Source organism: Xiphias gladius, chromosome 12 (assembly GCF_016859285.1).
Source record: "Xiphias gladius isolate SHS-SW01 ecotype Sanya breed wild chromosome 12, ASM1685928v1, whole genome shotgun sequence".
NCBI lineage: Eukaryota > Metazoa > Chordata > Actinopteri > Istiophoriformes > Xiphiidae > Xiphias > Xiphias gladius.
Genome location: NC_053411.1, coordinates 3,578,766 through 3,594,329, shown reverse-complemented (window position 1 = coordinate 3,594,329; position 15,564 = coordinate 3,578,766). Strand labels below are relative to the sequence as shown.

At 39.5% G+C, this 15,564-nt stretch overlaps 1 protein-coding gene across 1 annotated transcript; it reads right to left on the bottom strand.

Annotated features, from left to right (window-relative positions):
• Positions 1-5,667: 5,667 nt before the first annotated feature.
• grpel1 (GrpE-like 1, mitochondrial) lies at positions 5,668-10,951 on the bottom strand. Its single transcript, XM_040141391.1, has 4 exons — positions 10,798-10,951; positions 8,789-8,933; positions 7,325-7,406; positions 5,668-6,921 (listed from the first exon to the last, which is right to left on the bottom strand). Exons 1-4 carry the CDS (start codon positions 10,863-10,865, stop codon positions 6,575-6,577), a joined length of 642 nt encoding a protein of 213 aa, XP_039997325.1. The 5' UTR covers positions 10,866-10,951; the 3' UTR covers positions 5,668-6,574.
• Positions 10,952-15,564: the final 4,613 nt, after the last annotated feature.

Genomic DNA, 15,564 nt, shown 5'->3' with positions numbered 1-15,564 from the left:
ATATACACACCGCTTCCCAGATGGTCTGTCAGACAGATGTTACCTGCCCTCCTCTTTGGGAGCCTGTCATCAGTCTTTCAAAAGTAACTTCATTTGGTCTTAAAGGCAGAACTCTAACAGCAGCACTGGTGACTCATTCTCATTTTCCTGCTTTTTACGCTTTTCTTGCAAGCCAAGCTGAGTGGTGCTTATCGTACTATTTAAATGTAAATGAAGTTATTGAATCGGCTGTCATTTCACAGCGGGAGTGTTAGAATTCAAGAGAAGAAAGGCATGTGAATATGTTAACCTGAGCTGGAATTTGTGCTAGATTCATAATCTTTTTCTTCTTTACTGTCTGTTGGAAAGTAGGCATTTTTTTTTTTTTTTTTTTTGAGGAAATGCAAGTCATGGGTGACATTGGTTCTGTAGTGGTAGTCTTTACCTTTTAAAAATGTAGCTTTGCCTTTTTTCCTGGTTGTGGAAGAGGACTGGCCTCTTCTTCACTGTAGCATCTAAGAACTCGAGGGTTCTGTCCAGAGATTGTGGATCAGCTGTGGAGGGTGTTAATGTTCTTTTATAATCATAAATGGATCATAATTCATTGGTGTGGTGCTCCAAACCGTGTACCATTTTAGTCAAACACTACAGCTTACCAAAGGTATCTTATTGTCAACAAATCCAATGAAAACACCCCGAACCAACAATGAATGTATCCCACTAACAATTACTGTGATATATCTCATTCTTCTGTGCCACAGAGCTCCACTGATGACCAAACACTACTAAAAAACTGAATAGCATAACACTTGGTAGCACACCAAATGTGTATTAATCCACCACACAAAATGGTACCCAACAAATGCACAGTTTCCTTCTGTTTGAGTGACATTTGCTAAAAACTATTTTGCCTGCCTGTTTTAGGAAATTAATGAGCCTTTTTAAAAAAAATACATAAATATGTATACTGGACCTATTCTTCCACAAAATGTTATGTCTTCCGTTGGAACGAATGGGCTTTGGGCTGAGTGCCAGGGTGACAGGGTAGGGAAGTCAAAACGTATTAGGGGATGGACTACCTTTTTGTTTACTTGAGGTTAGGTGGCACTAAGAAAAATATTTCCATATCTTTTAATGATTAAAGCCTCTTCATCTTTGCATTAGAATTCAGCTTGTGTTTTGGAAATTGACTGGGCTGTTTTACATGATTTAGAGAACCACAGATCTAAAGTATGTGAAACCACTGAATATATTGAGTAAAAAGAAAAAAAGAAAAAATTGTTCTAAAATTCATAGTGGGTCAGCTCCTGTTCATAGATTAGTTTTTTAGACTATTGCAGCTGCATATTGACCCATTGCGATCACGTTCTGATTGGAGTTAGATGTATTACTCAGCTGTAGTGGGTTTATTGAAGATGTTGACTCAGCAACAGGCCAGGCATTTTATGTTGAAGCTGAGGGGGAAGAGCAAGCATTCTGTTGTTGTTTAAAATCAGAAATAATAAGCATTTTTCAGGTCAGAGGTTAGCTCAAAGAGCCAAAATTCCATCTGACTCAGAATGTTTTAGAAAGGCGATGCTGATTTCCGGCCTATAAACCAAACAGCGATGACGTGGAACCGTCAGCTGAAGCGGTTTGATGGTTCTCCTTTGTTTGAATGTCACCATTATGATTTCTTTTTCAATGCCCGACTTTTTTTTTCAGGTTTTGACAGTGGTGTTGCTCTGCATGTGCAACCAAGTGTTCCAAAGTGTTGTGTTTTGGTGTAAATGTCTCAGAGGAAAATATTAGATTTTTTTTCTCCCAGTGGGCGGATATCTTTTGTAAGGGGGGGGGGGGGTTGCTTACTTTATGGCACCAAATGTAAATAATTTTGTAAGATAAATTGGAAAAAGAAAGTATAATTACTGACCTGTGAAATGTACAGTATTTTGTGTCATGGAAATTTTTATAGTTTTTTTAATAAAAAAAAAACATTTTGGATCACAAAGAATCATTTTCTGGAGCTTTGGGTATAGTGATGGCATGCTTTTGAGCTGTCTTTAATCTTGTTGTCAGTCTGATATAGTTGAGCTGTTTTGCTGTCCCATTACTTTGTTGTTGCACATGACAAGGTATGTATGGAGATGTATTAAAAGTTCAAATACTTATAATTCTGAATAGTCCTGTTTCCTCTTCAATACTTTGTGGTAACTGTGAACCTTAAAGGAGAAACGTAGAGTCACAAAGAGAGGGCTTGTTTCTCAAGCTGCAACTGTGGACCACTTCTGAACGGGAGCATGATGTTAATAAGGGTTACATTGGTTATGATGTTCTCCAGAATTATGATCATGAAAATGACATTCGAAGTTTTTAGTTAGTGGGGGAAACAATACAAGTAAATATGACCTGTACAAAGTAACTTAATAATTGCATTTTAAAGAATGTGGCCTGAGTTATTTTCTAATTCTCAAATCCCACAAAAAGACCAACATCTCTCCATACTTTCTGATTCCCCTTTCTTAGCTTATTGGTTCCTACTGAAGATGCAAATCTCTTGAAGTAGCTCAGTAATTTCCTAAAACAGCTTTTGGAGTTTTTAGCAATTTTAATTCAAATGGTGGAAATAGTGTTTTTGTTGAGTACTATTTTCAGCTACAGAATAATACAGATTTAGTGCTGATTGTTGATGTTTTTTTTTAGTTTTTTTTTAAGAACAACAGAGCTGTATATTACAGAGGAATAAGATATATCAGGCTTTGGATACACACCATTTGATAGTTGAATCAGTTAACTGTTGGTTTGGGTCTTTTCATGGAATTTGTAATTAATAAAAAAAAATATAGAATATCACCAGCCTTATTCTTTAATATTGAGTAAAACTACTGCAATTTATAACTAACAGACCTTGAAATGGCAAGTAGAGGTTCAATGTTTTACTTGAGGACACAAGGCTTCGTCAGAAACAAATAAGTATGATCATGTTAGGATACTTCATATATGAGTACTTAAAACTTTATTGACAAGTCAGATTCAAGATAGATTAAGATACAGTAGATTCCCATAGACATCATGTAGGTGTCTGTTAAATTGGCAAAGCCCATACAGAACAATCTGACTCAAGTCTATATATAAAGCTATTCAACAGTTATATGAAAAGTTGGAACCGAATAAGCCTTTAACTTTTATCACTGTGTTGTCTTAAGGGTCAAAAATGACCTGTCGCTATGTGTAACAGCAGAGAAAACCCCCTAAATGATCCTTTCAGCTTTAGAAAAAGTGAAATATCACCTTCGTTTATATTTCCACGAAAGCTGTACACCAACAGGGTACAAAGATTGGGCTAGGGTCCATTTTGACCTGGCAGTTATAAAAGCATTTACACAGAAATTGAGATTATGAACACTACTCATTGAACTCGGACAAAACTAGAACTTTGTTGTGTGTGTGCGGCATCTCCTCTCCACGACCCCACACACCACTCAAGTTCACCGACAATTTTAAATTCGATTTCAGACAAAATGAACACTTCTTGGATGCACTGTAGGGAATGGGGAATGCCTTCAGAGGCTATAAAGGTGATTCGGATGACAGTAACCCCAGTTTCAGTGTCCAACAGGTTGTAAGTCTGACTTTTTCAGATGTCCAGGACGAACAAGTGAACAACCTAGAGTACAATGCATCATCTTCAGGATGGAATAAATCCCCAAAGCTTTAAGATAAACATTTTTGTCAAAGTACAGGAAAATAACATGATCCTCGTCACGATATGACAACCAGGGAAGGGTGGCAGCACAAAATGTCATAAGGGTGACCCTGGGGCCCACAAGACATGGGGTAGCCTATACCAAGGAAATCGCCTCACCATTCAAATGTTCATCACACCAGCCATCGAAAAAAATCACCCTGGAGATGACAAATTTGGAGGGTTTCCGTAAATATGGATACAACCGGAAAAGGATGGATGTGCCTACCTAGGGCTGCTAATCTTAGCGGCTGTGTATTGGTCCCCACGCGAGGCTCCATCTAGTCTCTGGGATGCAGAGAGTGGAAGGGTGATTTTTCCGTGCCACGATGACACTGAGAGTCTTTCACACTTTCTCAAGAATGCTACGGTTTTATACCTGCGTGTCAAGACCTGCAAGATGTGGGAGAGACAAACCCGCAGCCATTGGAGAGTTCTGGGCGAAGTGGGTGGAGTGTCTGCCAAACCTCTACAACCGTGGGCCTGAAGTAACAGTGGATGAGCAAGTGGTTCCATTCAGAGGTAGATTTTTATTTTCTGTAATGTCATAAATTGTCACTGTTAATTCTATAATGTATTGCTGTAATGTCATCGATTTATGTGATTGTTTTCTGTGACACTGATACTAATTACTGTCAGTAATCTCTCATGTCCAAAGGTCACTGTCCTCTTTGTCAATATATGCACAGCAAGCCAGCAAAATATGGCATCATGATATGGGTGGCCTGTGGCGCACAATCCAGCTACGCTTCGAAGATACAAGCCTACACATGGAAGATGACCAGTGGAGGCCTGGAGTAGAACCAGGAGAGGTTGTGCCTGACATGAAAGATGGACTGAGGCGGCACCATGTCGCGTGTGACAATTTCTTCACCTCTTACGAACTCAGATCTCCATGGTTGGCACAGTTAGAAAGAACAAGTCTGAACTCCTCGCAACAAGGTGGAAAGAGAGGCCCTCTCACCAAAGTGTGCCTTCATCCCCACCACTTTTGTTTCTTACCTCCCAAAGAGGAACAAGAATGTGATCCTCATGAGCACACCGGACAAAACGACTGAGATCAGTGATCCTGAGGACAGGAAGCCAGCTGTCTTCCTGGACTACAACCACAACAAAGGAGGAGTTGACAAACTGGACATGGTGATTGGAACTGAACATCTGCAGGAGGGTGTTTGTTTTGTATCTATTATCTTATTTTATTCCTATTTATTGTTGTTTATACACCTTGTGGGTGGGGTCAATGGTTCAAAAAACCGGAGAAGACTAGTATGTTGTAGTTGAATTCCTCATTGTATAGTATATGTCCCTATGTTCACTATCCCTTAAAAGTTCAAGACTGTTGGTTTCCCTTCAATGAAATACATTGAAAACTACTTTCTGTACATTTCTGCTACTTTCTTAGGCTCCAGAAGTGCTATGTCTTGCTAAAGAATTATGCCTATGCAGTACCTTTAGCAATAACGATAATAAACCTCTACTTAGTAGAGGAGTAAAGAGAACTAATAAAGAGAACAATTATGACAGGTGTTGCACTAAAAACAAGTGGTGTCCACTGATCAGATGCACTCTTTCTGCATCTCCCTCTCCCTCTGGAGAGGGAAGACCCAGATATTCACAAAGTTTGTGATGAGTGACGGGTTGTTTCTTCATGTAAAATAGATTTGGGGTTCAAAATTCAATCCAGCTGCTGTATTTTAGGTGTTTACTGATGGTGGGCCATTTTTGACCTTTAGGTCAAGGGGAGTATACAGAATGTTAAGACAACACAAGGGTTAACATTTTACTTTTTTGTTGTTGTTTGTTTTCTGTTTCCTTAAAGTAGTAATGTATCCCAGGTTCACTCCAGTATAACATGTACCGTGTATTATTGGCCATTGGTTCCAATGTCGGTCAGTGAGTTATACAGTGGGCTCAAACTTGTATATGTGTATCATGGGTACACCTATACACTGAACCAACAAGTCTTTCAAAGTTGATGAGTTTATTCTGATGCTGTGACAGTTTGGACAAAGGTCCATATATAGTATATAATTATTCCAATAGTTCACAGATAAAGCTGTTACATCACTGTCAAACTCTACCGATCCAAACTGTGGCACAGGGATATTACTTTGACTGAGGCTGGCTTACCAGAGCCTGATCACATCCAAATGAACTGGAGAAAGATGTCTTTACTATAAAGGCTTTGGAAAGCGCACCTCAGTACAAAATAAAATCTCAACCTTTCTTAAGATCCTCATGTACTGCTCCTCGCTTTATTAACGCCTTGAATTTAATACTCACAAACAAGAAAAGACAACTACAGAGTCAAGTTCAAGATAATTAGGGCTTTAAACAAAAGTCCGGAATGATACCAGCAGTTCAGAATCAGCACTCACTTTGTGGATGGATTTTACACTCTCTCTCACCCAAAAAAAAGTCTTGAAATTAGATGGGGTTATAATCATTTGTTAAGCTTTTTTTTTTTCTTTAAGTCAGTGAGAAATATTTCAACTGCTTCTCTTCCAGTTAAGATTTATAGTAGTGGAAAGAGACATGAAAACCTCTGCCGTTGACCTGGTGCATTTTTTACAATCACTGACAATAACTGTCTGAAACGACTGATGACAAACTGAAATTTTACTGTAAAGACTGTCCTGTGCCAGACGAAGTGTGATGTGTTTCTTAAAAACAGATGAATATTGTCCAGATACAAAGTTCATTTCAGCTGAGTTCCTGTCTCCTTGAGGCACCTTGGGGTGGAGGGGTAGTGCGACGACAGGCTGATGGGAAAAGGGTGGCAGGGTGCCTTGACCAGTCTACTGTACCTGGGGTCATCCATCACCCAGGCAACAAAACAAATCCCACTTTGTCACAGTTTCATCATCCTTTCTAGGGGGCTTTAGCCACACCCACCAACGCTGGCCTGAGGGTGCGACCGTGAAGCTTGTAGCCCACTTTGGTTACTATGGCGACGGTGCCAGGCTCCTTGCCCTCCACAGGGGCGTGGAAAAGGGCCTCATGCTCGTAGGGGTCGAACTTCTGGCCGTCAGGGTTGAGCTTGACCAGGCCATGCTTGGTGAACACCTTCTGGATTTGGACCTCGGTCATCACCAGGCCGTCGTACAGGTTCTTCAGGTGAGGGTTCTGGCTCGTCACCTCCTCCTTGGGCACGCTCTCTGTGGCCTTCTCCAAGATGTCGGCCACCTCCAGCAGGTCCTTACAGAAGCCCTGGATCCCTGGTGATGGAAGGAAGAGAAAACATTATTCAGAATGCTTTAAATTAAAAAAAAAAAAAAAAAACTGTTTACAGAATAACACTTATGACTTATGTCTATTACCAAGAGTAAAAAATAACTCACGTATGCACATTTAATTTGGAAAAAATAAAAAAATCAACTGCATTCTAACGTTTAGACAGTGCATATACTAATTTTAAGTAAACTAAACCTTTAGCATAAATGTGTCAAAGACAATTTAGTAATATAGCCTAAAGTTGTGACATCTAGTGGTTGGAAGATGCAACTGCAGGATAATTCATGTAGAAAAATAGGATCCATTTCTGCAGGATTTTTTTTAGGTGGTGCAACCTGTGGAAATTTGGCTAACTGTTAGCAAGCTAAAATGGAATGAAGTCTTTACCGTATAATTTAGAATCCTCTATCATCTTCTGACTCCGGGTCCTGAGGTTCTCTGTGTCAGCTAAGGCACGCTTGTACTTTTCCTGGAAACATGGAAGAAACATAAGTCATGGTTTAACTAGAATTACCATCTCATGCTTGTATGCCTCTGCCAACCTGTGAAGTTGCAGTTTACCTCCATGTCTGTCCAGAATCATATAATGTATGTAGTGAAGACTTTGAAGGAATTTAATACAAAAGGTATTAAGTGTATTTTGTCATAATTAGCCTATGAATTCTTGAATTATGGCTGAAAACATGTTTTGTGAGGTCAAAGTGACCTTGACCTTTGACCAGCAAATTTTAATCAGTTCATCCTTGAGTCCAAGTGGACATTCGGGACAGATGCAACGAAATTTCCTCCAGGTGTTCCTGATGTGTCGCGTTCACAAGAACAGGATGGATGTGATGTCACAGTGACCTTGACCTTTGACCACCAAAATTTAATCAGTTCATCCTTGAGTACAAGTGAACGTTTGTGCCAAATTTAAGGAAATTCCCTCAAAGTGTTCCTGAGATATCTTGTTCACGAGAATGAGACGGACACACGGACGGACGGAAAACCCAAAAACATTATGCGCCTCCGGCCACGGCTGTCGCTGGTGCACTGCCACAGAAACACAGCGTTATCAACGTAACCTAATGCAGCTCAGGGCTAAAAACCGTAATCAGTTACCATGTCTGGTAAGTACTTTTGTAAAGGTGATATTGATAAAATGGAACCGAATTTTATAGATCCTCAATTTTTACTGTTTAACTGTTATTAACCCCTCCACAAATAAATACGTGTGCAGGAACACTATATTCAGTTTTAGGTAAGCTTAAACATAGCATTGCTCTGTATGTAAAGATTGGGTTCATACTAAGCTGGGGAACTCTACAATCACACAGAAAGGTCATTACACCTGTTTTACCAAGTAAATCATTGTGTCTTTAAACAATGGCTGCAATAGTAGTAGTAGTATTTTTATTTTTGATTAATCTTTCAATTGTTATTCAAACCGATGGTCCGACCAACAGGCCAGATGTTACCTTGCGATGGTATGAAACAGAGAAAAGCAGCAAATCCTAATTTTTGAGAAGCCAGACGTCTGGATGCAGGCTAACTGACACAGACAAAACGACTCGAGTGTTGGAGAAATGCCGCTGAAGCTTTTGAATTGAACATAGTCACTGTTTGGCTTGTTAGTCTGCCTTCTTAGAAGCTTAACAATGATTGATATGGTTATTAGGAGAAGTTGTAAGTGTATTGGTTTTTATATATGGCACATTATTCAGAATATTGTTATTATAAGCTATGTATCAGGGTATCTGTGTCAGTGTCTCTGCAGTCAGAGCAGATATAGTGTTTTTTCTCAGTAAAACAGATAACACCAGTCAGATCCACTCCCGCTGGACGACCTCTCTGCAGCCAAGTCAGACTTACTGTCATGTCCTTGAGCTGCTCCTCCAGCTGGGTCTTCTCCATCAGGACTTTCTCTGCTGCATTCTGCTCTGGCTTCTCAGCCTCCTCCTCAGACCTGTGGCCATTCTTCTGCTGGGTGGCTGTACATAACAGTCGTGGAGAGGCTCTGGTTGGGAAGGTCACACAATAGGTCATTTGCCTAGCGGTGGTGGCTGCCCCATCACTTACCTGCTTTAATGATGTTCTGAACCAATATTCAGACCCTGAATCAACCGATTAACCTCTAATGTAGTGCACTCACTGTCTCGGCTTGTACTGATTTATTGTGAAATTGGGCAATCTAAATAAAACCTGACTTCCTTGTACTTTTTCTCACACTGTTTCAGACTGTACCTTCACACCTGCATTATCTAGTATCTAAGCTTGATTATTGTCACTTTCCAACAGATATATGTAGCTGACTGAATGCAGCCATCTGTTAAGATATTTCCTAGAGCTGAAACAATTAGTCAATTGACTGACAATGAATCAGAAACAATCTTAACAAATTCACTGATTCAGCTTCAAAAACGTGAATATTCTCAGTTTTTCTTAGACGTGATAGTGGATTGATTTTCTTTGTTTCTGGACTGCTGGTCGGACTACACAAAACCTATGAAGACATCAAAATTGGCTCTTTCATTACTTTCAACATTTCATCGGCCAAAACTTTTAAAATCGATTCTTTGAGAAAAATAATCGGTGGATTACTCAAATCATAGAAATAGCTGTTAGTTGCACCCTTAATATTTCCAGAGAGGCATTACACACCAATTCTATCACTTCTCCTTTGACAGCAGTTCAGTCAGCTGCACTGGAATTGAACATAATGAACAGCGATAACAACATTCAGGCAGTCATAAAGAATAAAAACTTAATGGATAGAGCTAAAACAGTGCCGTTACAGAGCACAGTGCTGAAAAATAATACCGTCCTCACCTCTAACTTGTACTATTAAATGCAGTATTCAGACTGGTAACAAAAACTTGAATAAATGAGTGAAGAAACATTTGCTACGGCCTTCACAGACAACAGATCTCAACCCAACAGAACACCCGTGGAAGTTTTTAAGAACCCACTTATATGTAATGTACATACTATTTAACTTATACACAAGTCAGGGTATTTTGGCACTTTGTCCTGCTAACTGATGGTATCAGACAGCTTAATTAAAACCACTGCCAACTGCCAGTAGTGCTTAGTAAGAATGTTATGCAACCACCCTATGTGACATTCAATGGGGAACGCTCACTTGTATAGCCTAAATACAAGGGCAACTTTTTCTTTTTTTTAGAATGACTGTAAGTAGTACTGAGGCGTATTTCACCATGAGCAATCTTGTGCCATCATCTCTCCCTAGCCAGTAGAGTGGCGTGGAAACATGACGCCAAAACGTCCTTTCACAGATTAATCATTTAATGTCGGACGAAACTTGAGGCACGCTCGCTAACGACACAGGAAACATTGACGGATTTATGAATGGAGTTTGGATTGGTATTCTCTCCATTCAAGAAAAGACAAACTCATTAGTGGACGTCTTCGCTCTAGAAAACGCACTTGAAATGATTAAAATGAAATATCTGCGAACGCACATCCCTTTAGGGTAAAACTCCACACAGCCGACAGCCTGAACGTTAGCTTAGTATACACTAACTACATCCCTCTCTGTTCATCATTCAGGACATGTCACGTTATGTCATCATCCACCTCTGTTTTCTCGCAATGACAGGCTAACAATGACACAAACCACCACGCTAAACAGACTTGAATGCGAGCCAGGCCGTGTCCGACACAAACACACACGTCTCCGTGGTCAGTTTAAGTCCGTATTTTTTTCACACTCTGGTCCACATTAAGAGCATGGTCGGTTACGAAAGCTAACGTTGCTAGCCGGCTACAGCCATAAGATAACAGCGGCGCAGCCACCGACCCCGCCAAAGCAAGCGCAACGTTTCTACGTAAGGCAGATTTCAATAATAGACGCTGTTTACCGTATTAGCGCAGGCGAAGCTACTAGTGAGTAGCTCTGTCTCACCGCTCGGACACACCAGCTCGCCATTTTCCTAATAACTATGCAAGTAAACCTCCTTGTAACGCACGCTGACGGGACGCACAAGCTCGGAGGAAGCACCGTGCGATTTGAACCTATCAGGAGTCAGTAAGAAGAACACGCTCCCAGATGACCAATCAGATTTAGAGAACAGTTACCACGACGAGTGGTAGTTTGGTTGAGTTGAATTTAAAGGTGAAAGCTACACATGTGCCAAGGACAATTTTTTGAAACAGCCTTATCAAACATGGGGGTACTCATCCCTTGGTTATTCAACTCACACTGTTTACTAGTGTTTATTCGGTTTTTTAATATTCATAAGAAGACTTGCCTCAGTCAGTATTTAGTACTGTTTTAGCATTAGACTCCCTTGTTACAGAGCAGTAAAGCTTAAGATATTACTATTGACAACATATAAAATGGTTGACAAAACCTCTCAGAATATTGTCTCTTGTCACATCTAACAGACACAGAGCCAGCGGCATAGTAGTGAGGGGAAAAGTGGAATTAGGGGCCCTCAAAAAGCGTGGAATTTAAAGTTTGTTTTAGCTGCAGTTTTGAAAATTTACATTATTAGCATCATAAGTAAACTATTACTGCTGGTTGAGAACGTTATTTATTGTATTAAGACCAGACAGTCAGTTTGAGAGTGATTACAGGTTCTACTCCTGCGTTATCACTTTTAATACTCGAGCCACCTTTTTTTGTATATACTGTGTGTGTACTGCGTCTTTATGTTTTTTTTGTTTTGTTTTTTTTTTAAGTTTGATTATGCTACTTCTATGTGGCAACCAACTGGGCTAGCACTTGCTGGAAAATAATTCACCGTAAACAAAATATGATTCCAGTGAAGTCTTATTCTGTGGTGTTTGACCATTAAATGGAGTAATACCGTAGGCCTAATCCTTTCACAGTGTAGGGGCCAGATTTAGAAAAGTTTTCCTCTTTTGTTTTATGCCAAGGGTACAATGAAGACCCAAAAAAACTGTGATGTAAGTAATGTTCTGCAGTGTTCTAAAACCAGAAAGCCTCACACAGTAATAACCAGTGGTGGAATTCAGATATTTTACCAAAGTAAAAGTTAAAAATTTCAAAATTAAAAATACTTTGTTACAAATAAAATTCCTGCATTCAAAACCTTACTTCATTAAAAGTATGTTATTATTATCAACAAAACTTACTTACAGTATAAAAGTCAACGTGCTCAATATACAGCCAAAATGGGCTCTGTCATGGTTATATTTGCATATGTTATAATATATTGCATTATTATTATCGATGCATTAACATGTAAGCACCTTTTTAATATTGTATGTGACCGCAGTAGAGCTAATTTTACTCACTTGATATTCTTTCCGGTGGCTTTATGAACTGTATTACAATGCTCTGTATTTTTTATGATCCGTATAGATTTTTAAAATCTGCATATGCAAAGTAACTAGAAACTACAGCTACAGCTAAATGTAGTGGAGTAAAAAGTACAATATTTTGTTCTGAAATGTAGTGGAGTAGAAGTAGTACAAAATTAAAATACTCATGTAAAGTACAAATACCGCAGAACTGTCTTAAGTATAGTACCGGTACTTAGTTACTCTCCACCAGAGGTAATTACAGTATGTTGAGGAAAATAGGTTACAGATTGTGCAGACTTTCTTAAATGTGTTATAAACACTTCATTACTGATTACACTTCCAACCACTGCGCATGGATGTGTTTACTTGTTGATTCGTTTATTTTTACAGTTGCAACAATGAATGTATTAAAGGGGGAGTCACTGAGGCTACATATGTAAGGGGCCCAAATTTTAGTTATTAGCAAAATTAGATTGTATCTTATTTTATGTTATTAGCATTAACTTGGAGTTGTGTCTTTGGCCAACTGACAAGGGTAAATCCAATATTTACTCTCTATTATTATTTTGCTAATCTCGGTAGGATGAAATGAAATGACCCGTCCAGGCTTACTTTTCACATAAAAGTGTAAATTGCAGAAAGTAACATTAATATAGAAAAATATAACAGATAATACAACTTTTAAATTGTGGTTAATGTCATACAAATTGAGCAGAGACATTAGAAAAATAAAGTCACAACTTGGGAAATTAGTTTTTCATCTCGCAGTGGACAGAACATTTAACCAAGATGATTAGAAAGATTTTTAAGGGTACTGCTGAATACTGTTAAACAACCGACTGGATTTCAAAAATTGCCAGGGATTGTCTTTCATAAAGGATGCTTATGTCTGCAACTCAGATGTAATGGTGACACATACAAACCACAACGTGGGGCTAGGTTGGGGTATAACTGCCTGGCTTAGTAACTGTGAGAAACCCTTTTCACATTACACATAATAATTTTGATTCAAAAAAGAATATGCATTGAGTACTTTTCACAGCCTTCTAATGCATACAGCCGAGTTATTTGCACCAACACCATCAAAACAGATTTTACAGGTCAGACTGCCATGGCTGACTACAGTTAGCTTCCGACCATGGGTTGTAATAAACTGACAGGCGGCCTATGGGCTCATTTTTACAGGAGGACAGTCTCCTTCACTTGTTCAGTTGTGTTATGTTTACCTATGTAGTATTCCCTCCAAAATGCTCATATCAAGAAGAAGCAAAATATTCCTGTATGCGTGATGAATTTGTAATCAAACCAAATTTTAGGAATGGTAACAAACTAAAGCTTATGTTAATGTTGTACGTTGTATGGTGTTCCAATGTTGTACTAATATATTTTCACAGGACGCTCACTCATTGTGGCTCAATTAGGAATTTTTATATTGAATCAGTAGATCAAACCACCACCTTGGTCCTTGCAGACCTTCTTCAGAGTAAAAGTTATGAGTACGAGTAAATATTTTTGAATAAGTCTTAAAACAAAGACTATCCAATTAAATTAAATCAAACTTTAGGATATTGGCACCAGAATTATATTCCAGGTAGACTTACGCGCTTAGATGTTATTGGTTAGGTGTAAATTTGATAACCAGGTACATTCCATTAGCATTTTTTGGTGGCTAAACAATTTTTTTAGGGAGAAGGGTTTCACTGGGGGAAGAATCAGTATTTGTAATTTCCTGGTTACATCGCCGTGAAAAGTTCAAAATTTGGACAGTTTTTGTTCGCCACTAGTAGCACTATGGCACTATGGAGCAATGTGTCGAAGAGTGGATGCCCATTTTGTTTGTATTGTGCATGCACACAATGATGCAATGCAAAAACTTGCTGCCAGTTTCATGCTATTTCACTGATTGACAGTTGGTGGCAGTAACATACTCTACAATGAGCAGTAGATCAAGACAATTATATATCATCAATATTGCATCAACACTCACCGGTGTGGTGTCACATGACTAATTTTTGCATAGATAAAATATGAGACATTGGATTGGTATTTCTTTTCCGTGCCATTGTAGGAATTTCTGAGGGCACTATACAGAGCATAAATTTCCATCCATCCATCCATCCATCCATCCATTTTCTGCTCCTTATCTGGAGTTTGGTCACGGTGGCAGCAGGTTAAGCAAGGTAGTCCAGATGTCCCTCTCCCTAACAACATTTTCTAGCTCCTCCTGGGGCGTCCCTAGGTGTTCCCAGGCCAGATGAGATATATAGTATCTCCGGCGTGTTCTTTGACTACCCTTGGGTCTCCTTCAAGTTGAACGTGCGCAAAAAGATCCAAGTGAAGGTGCCCAGGAGACATCCTGATCAGATGCCTGGACTACGTCAACTGGTCCTTCCGGCGTGAAGGAGCAGCAGCTCTACTCTTGGCATAATAATCGACAGCTTTGCCTTCTGGCTTTGTTCCCTCTTCACCACAATGGTCCGACACAACACCCATATTACTGCTGACACTGCACCACTCCGTCTGTCAATCTCATGCTCCATTTTACCCTTGCATATGTACGGAACACTGGAAATGTTCCTTACGTATGCAAGGGTGCGTAAAATGGACTGGAAATGTAAAATGCACCACTTCTTGTGCATCACGAGAAATTTCCTCAGGAAAGACCTACCAGATCGCAGGTGTTTAGAAGAGCATGTAGAGCACATAAGTTAAGTCACTATTGTTTTATTGTTTTAGACCAATTAAATTCAAACTACTGACAGTTATCCGAAAAAAAGATACTGCTTATTACTTGAACTCCACCTGGGAACTGTCACAGTGAAATGATATGTGCAGATATGGCTCCATTATATCAGTTGAGACATTAAAACTGCCTGTATCCTCCACACAACCCTTCGTGTGACACTCCCAGTTATAGACTGTTCATTCAAAGATCTTTTGTCAGTGTGTCTGGTTCTCGTCAACTGATCAGCTTCACTGTGGATGAAAAGAAACCTTGCATCGTCTTTCTCCCTCTTTTTTCCTGTCAAACACACACACACACACACACACACACACACACACACACACACACACACACACACACACACACATACACACAAACACACACACACACACACACACACACTCACACACACACAAACACTAACACACACACACACACACACACACACACACACACACACACACACACACACACACACACACACACACACACACACACACACAAACTCCAATCTCCATTTCATTTCCCGTCTCTCTCTAGTCCTTTCTTTCAGTGCACATCTGACAAGGCAAAGCTAATTGATAGGCATGCCATTTCTCTCTGCTCCTTCCCGGCCCTGTGACTCCACCTG

What these genes read in the sequence shown, in the direction of transcription:
- grpel1 (XM_040141391.1), bottom strand. Translation starts at nt 10,865, where the DNA reads ATGGCGAGCTGGTGTGTCCGAGCGGTGAGACAGAGCTACTCACTAGTA. An exon ending in AGCAGCTCAAGGACATGACA is followed by an intron (nt 7,407 to 8,788) that starts GTAAGTCTGACT and finishes CCATGTTTCCAG; the next exon opens with GAAAAGTACAAGCGTGCCTT. An exon ending in AGAGGATTCTAAATTATACG is followed by an intron (nt 6,922 to 7,324) that starts GTAAAGACTTCA and finishes TTCCATCACCAG; the next exon opens with GGATCCAGGGCTTCTGTAAG.